This window comes from Oculina patagonica, chromosome 13 (genome assembly GCF_052425735.1).
Source record: "Oculina patagonica isolate OP01 chromosome 13, crgOcupat, whole genome shotgun sequence".
Classification (NCBI taxonomy): domain Eukaryota; kingdom Metazoa; phylum Cnidaria; class Anthozoa; order Scleractinia; family Oculinidae; genus Oculina; species Oculina patagonica.
The window spans coordinates 36408685-36414662 of record NC_135770.1 but is presented as its reverse complement, the minus strand read 5'-3'; the positions used below and the strand labels follow the sequence as shown (position 1 = coordinate 36414662).

At 39.8% G+C, this 5978-nt stretch overlaps 1 protein-coding gene across 1 annotated transcript; it reads left to right on the top strand.

Moving 5' to 3' along the window:
* The first annotated feature begins 2178 nt into the window (after positions 1–2178).
* LOC144635839 (sphingolipid delta(4)-desaturase DES1-like) lies at positions 2179–5924 on the top strand. Its single transcript, XM_078494957.1, has 2 exons — positions 2179–2436; positions 5001–5924. Exons 1-2 carry the CDS (start codon positions 2355–2357, stop codon positions 5882–5884), a joined length of 966 nt encoding a protein of 321 aa, XP_078351083.1. The 5' UTR covers positions 2179–2354; the 3' UTR covers positions 5885–5924.
* The last annotated feature ends 54 nt before the right edge of the window (positions 5925–5978 follow it).

Genomic DNA, 5978 nt, shown 5'->3' with positions numbered 1-5978 from the left:
TCAGCTAGCGAAATTACTGTTTTGCATATATATATATATTGGACGATTCGGACAAGATCACGAAATAATTGCATAAATTATAAATCTGATTGCCGCTTTCATAAGAACCGCTGGCACTTAAAGGACGCTTTGGCCATACCAGGGACGACACCAGGAACTAAAATTCCGATTATTTTTAAAAACGAAAAATTTCTACATGTAACTGAAATCTGAAACAAGATCAACATGGCTGTCCAAGAACGTACTTTAATGTTAAGTGTCATTCTAATCTTAAGCACCGAGTTGATAATGGTTGATAATGGGCTTTTAGCTTGATACTGCTACAAGTACATACTGTAGTGCCTGACAAGGAAAGTTTATCGATAACTGATAAATTAAATTAATAGCTAAAATTTTAACTGATATCTGAGAAATCAACTAAAATATAATAGAATGAAACTTAATTTAATCACGGTTAAAACATCAGTATATACAACAACGATAAAAGCGATAAAACGTTGCGATGAAGAGACGTTGCTCCACAAAACGTTCGATATAACACTTTTTGCCGACTTACATCAAGACACGAACCTCTCTCACCATGTTGAAGTACCCGCAATTAATTAAGATGTTACCAGAACGAATGAAAACAGAAAAGACAATTTCACTGTCATTGTTACAAAATGAATTACCTTAAGCGTGAGCTCAAAAACAAACAGTATTGTCTTATAAACGTAACCCATTTGTTCGGATCGAAACTGACCATTGATGGAACAGGCCTTTTTTTTTTTTCATGAGAAGTCCACTCGCCCTTAAAAAGCCAGTTTTTAATAAAAGGCATGATCTTGTAGTAGCCTAACAGTTGTCGATTATAACTGAAAACCTTTAAGAGAATTGTCCGCATTCGCAAGTTGTTGAAGGCGAGTCTATTTTGACAATAGTATTTGCTGTTACTTTCGTCCTTTAGAAACTAAATCAATAATATGGCTTCCAGAAACAAATTCTTATCAGTAATTCTTCGTTTGCCTTTTTATTCATTATAATTTTTTCTTGTTACTGAAAAAAGTGGGGGGGGGGGGGCTAAAGCCCCCCTAGCCCCTCCCTCTCCGCGGTCCCTGTTCTGGTTTCCGGTTTCGCCTGCCGCGAGTCTTAAATAATTATCTCGAGATCTCTTTTGAATTTCTTGTAAATCTCGTCCGGAGATAGACTGATCAAGGCTTTTCTCCGTTCAAGTAGTTTGCGCTTGGTAAATCGCGGTTTTGGACTAAGGCTTGCTTATCGTAAATCGCAGACAAATTTGAAGTTATGGCTAGATATGTTCGTACGTGTTCCTAGACATATTTCTTCTTCGGGGCCTTGTGAAATGTCATGACAGCACCACTCAAAAGTAAAAATGTGGATTTTCTTACTTCTCTGCGAGTTAATTATCGCGAACTCTTTTCAATAATTGCATTGCATTGAAAATCGAAATAGGCCTTGAAAAAACCCTCAAATCATCTTTATCAAAAGGCTGCCCAACTGCAATCAACGTTTACAAACGTCGTTTGTTTACTTGTTGTCATCTGTGCACGTGCTCACGCTTTTGGTTGTCATCATCACCCAGCCATCGTTTACTTGCGTCATCACTGACCAATCACCGTACAGGGGATTTTATCACACCTCCCGATACCCACTTGCGGGCTTTCAACCTTGTCACATTTCCCGATACTATTTGCCCGCTCACTTTGGCCAAATCGAGAATTTTCCTGGTATATACTATATATATATTCTATATTCGCGCGGATTACAATGATGCCTCCTCGGGTTTTGGCCTCTGGGCTAAAACCCTGCGGGGGCAATTATTTGTTTAGCTTTGTTTGCACACTTCTTTATCATGACAGGAAAACGTGAACTCGGTAACAGGTGCATAGCCAGTTTAGTTGCCAGTTTTATCTACATCCAGATAGATTGATCGCAAAACACTTAACTTAAAGCCCCGCGGGCACCTGCTATCTATTGTTATCTTGTCATGCTGTCATCAGTTTTTGGCGACTCCAACTATGAATAAATTACTCTGTTAATGCGGAGATATGAACTAACCTTTTTTGAATAGTAAGGCTGTTTTTCGGGCTTTCCATTCCTTATTTTCATTGGCGAGCGTTGTGAGATGATATCGACTGTTATGCAGAAATAACCTTAAGTTTACAATTCTTTGATCAAATGTTGAACTCAATAAACAGGCGTGACCGTATGAATGTTTGGGCAATAATATTTTAGTCATGGATATCTGACTAAGTTTCCACTTATTTGAATACCTAAAATGTCCAATTAAAATTCAAAACAGCAGACACTTCACGGCCGCACGCCTAGCCCAGTTCAGTGACACAAACATCGTAATGGGTGGGCACATAACGCGATATGACTTCGAATGGTCCTACACTGCCGAGCCTCATGCAACGAGAAGGAAAGAAATTCTTGGTAAGGCGCATTGTTTTAAGCTATTTTCTCAGCTAGATCTTTCATAAATTGCTGCTAAACATCTTGTCGAATCTTGCTCCAGGCGGAGTATTTAAAGTTTAGTCAGATGAGAAGAATTCTCTGCACCGTTTTTGTTTATGAAAAAGAACCCGCCATCCTATAAGTTCAAATTTTGAAAATAGCTTTTATTTTACTATCACTGGTTTTACATACAGCCTGTAGCATAATTGAAGAAATACCTTATTTCATTCAGCATTGAAATCGATTAGAACTGTTTTTAATTTTGCATCTGTTTTCCAATGCAACGTTTTTTTTAATCAATAAATTTTCTCGTCTTCCAAATTTGTAAATGTTCTTTTTAATATTGTTACATGCGCGTTTTTTGTAGTTTATTGCGAAATCATTAGAAGTGTTATAACGGTCTTAAACTTGGGAATTCATGCAGGCTTACACGTCCATCAGTTTCGGGAGCAATATAAAGATTTTTGTTTATGTAACAGTATATTTATGTGGCTTCAGGACGTTAAAAAAAGGAAAACGTAGACGTATTTAGAACAAAAAAATTCAGGGCGTCACAGATATTACAAATATTAATGGGTACACAGCTCAGATAAAAAAAATAATTGTTTGTGTTTATGTCAGAGTTAATACATTCATTTCCTGAACTTCGGACACGTAAGCGACTAATGATCAGGTTAATACGTTCAACCCTGCATGTTAATTTCCACTTGTTGCAGTTTTTCAGTCATTTGAAATAATTAATCAAATATATTTTCAGATTATAAACTGAAAACAACGGAAAAACCAAGTTTTCCTTTACAGTGCTCTGTGAGTGGCGTATAAAACTCGCGCCATCTTCTAGACCAATCAGCCGTGACTTGGTCAAGCGAGATATTCCACTCCTGACGCGCCCGATACGCGCATTTGATTTGAACACCCCTCTGTAACAGACCCAGTGGAATCTGAAAAAAGTCACTGGGTTGGCCAATTTCCCACTGGGTCGGCTTATTTGGGCTCGTTTCTAAAATAAGTTTATTCGACATAAGTCACAACGCACAGTCACTGGGGAAGCACAAAAATGGACGGGTAAAATCAAAATATTCGCTGGGTACCGGGGAGACTAAATTTTCACTGGGTAGGGGAAAATAATCCACTGGGTCGGGTTCCACTGGGTCTGTAACAGAGGGGTGTATTTGAGTTCTCATTATCCAGTAAAAACCCGCGAGTAAGAGCCTAATTGGTCCTAATTTTTCCAGGTTAGCCTTAACAGGTTCTTACATAAATGGTAGTTAACACAAATTTAGGCTATTTAGGTTCTTAATAGATTCTTATTTTCTGAAGAAAAATTTACATTGTTGCTAATAGAATTTTTAGTGGTATTCGGCCTATTCCTTGTATAAAATTTGCATACCACATAAGTGTTCATGTAAAAATAAAGCACTAGTCATTCAAACATAACATTATATACATGCACAGTAATGCCTTGCACAGTAATGCACAGTAGAACCTGTTTCCAAATTTTAGGCCAAATAGGTTCTTATAAAACGTGGGTCTAATTTGCAAATTTAGCCTACCGTAAATGATCTAATAAACGCCCGGGGCGTCTATTAAATTTTTGGGGTCCTAGGGGAGGCGTTAAATAGATATGAGGCGTTTATTAGAGAGTGGCGTTTATTTCAATTTAACAGTAGCAACGTCAACACAACTAATAGGATGGGTAGTTTTCTACTGGAGTAAGATACATAACAGAGTTTGTGAGTAGGAGACTAATCTAATCTGCGCTAATGCAAAGCCTTGAGATGCCGTTCATAGTTCGATATCGACGTTTTTTATCGTCATCGGGGTTAACCATGTTGGCGTTGTTGGCCTCTTCGATGTCCGAGTCAAGCAAAAAACTAACTTTATTGCGTGAAATTACTCTATGGAGCATTTCCTTGGTTTTTGAGATGATTCCTGGAGGGGGGCGTCTATTAGACACGGGGCGTTTATTTGAGAGGGGCGTCTAATACAAACTTAACACCTCAGAGGGGGCGTTTATTAGATAAGAGGCGTTTATTTGAGAGAGGGCGTTTATTAGATCATTTACGGTAACAGGTTCTTAAATGTTAAGTTCTTATTCGCGGGTTTTTACTGTGTTAGCTCATTGTATTGTATTCGTTCGTTGTGGTTGGTCATTGTCATTGCATTGTATATAAAATACTCAATTGAAATCCGCGTATAAAGAAACACATGTAAGAGCGAAAACCATTCCACGCCCAGGGCTAGAAGACGAGAGCCTTTTGACATGTAAGCGAGCCAGCCTGATATAGAGCGCGCTAGTCTGATAAACCTAAAGAAAATTTTGTCTTGCATTCATGTCATACGGCAATATTTAGCTGGCTCTCTGTTTGCATGTTAATACGCGTACTTAAGAATTTTCCACTTCGGAAGCCGTAAAAAAACTCGGTTTCTGCGTGATTCAAAATAATCAAGATCAGCCCTTCACTAATAACTCTTATTTCGACCTTGTTTATTCTCGATAAAACAAAACCGTAATCAATATTTTTGTTTTTTAATTTTGTCAGCTAAGTACCCCCAGATCAAGAAATTGATGGGCAGTGATCCACGATTCAAATATGAAATCTTGGCTTTGATAGTGATCCAGTTCACACTGGCTTACTTAATGCGCGATGTATCCTGGTCGACTCTCTTGCTGTCAGCTTACTTCATAGGAGCATTCCCCAGCCACGCCCTGATTGTAGGGGTGCACGACATCTGCCATAACATCCCGTTCGGGAATGGCCGACCCCTTCTAAACAGGCTTTTTGGTATCCTGGCAAACCTACCGACTGCAATCCCCTCGTCCGTGGCGTTTAAAAAATACCACATCCTTCACCATCGCTATATGGGAGTAGAAGAGATCGATCCCGACCTGCCGACCACATTTGAAGCCCGAATGTTCTACAACTCCATTACCAAGCTGGTCTGGGTGATTCTGCAGCCGTTCTGGTACGCCCTTAGACCTATTGTCATCAACCCTTTGACACCAAAAGGCTTAGAAATCCTCAACATGGTGGTTCAGTTTAGCGCCAATTACGTCGTAGTTCACTTCTGGGGCGTCAAACCGCTCGTCTATATGTTCGCGAGTACAATTCTTGGCGCCGGGCTGCACCCAATGGCCGGTCACTTCATCGCTGAGCATTACATGTTCGAGAAAGGCTGCGAAACCTACTCGTACTACGGGCCAGGAAATTATTTGACTTTTAACGTTGGTTATCACAATGAGCACCATGATTTTCCGAGTATCCCAGGATCACGGCTCCCTTTGGTAAAACAGATCGCAGCAGAATACTACGACCATTTACCATATCACACATCTTGGACCAAGGTGATCTGGGATTTCATTACAGATCCCAGAATTGGTCCCTATGCTCGAATCAAGAGACCTAACCTTAAAAAGACTGAATGAGTCGTGGAATGGCGAGCGCGAGTTGAGAGACGAGGTGTCGCAAGGTCCCGGGGGGGGGGGGAAAGCTCTGTATACTTTTGGGTGGGGTGTGCCG

What these genes read in the sequence shown, in the direction of transcription:
- LOC144635839 (XM_078494957.1), top strand. Translation starts at nt 2,355, where the DNA reads ATGGGTGGGCACATAACGCGATATGACTTCGAATGGTCCTACACTGCC. An exon ending in GAGAAGGAAAGAAATTCTTG is followed by an intron (nt 2,437 to 5,000) that starts GTAAGGCGCATT and finishes TAATTTTGTCAG; the next exon opens with CTAAGTACCCCCAGATCAAG.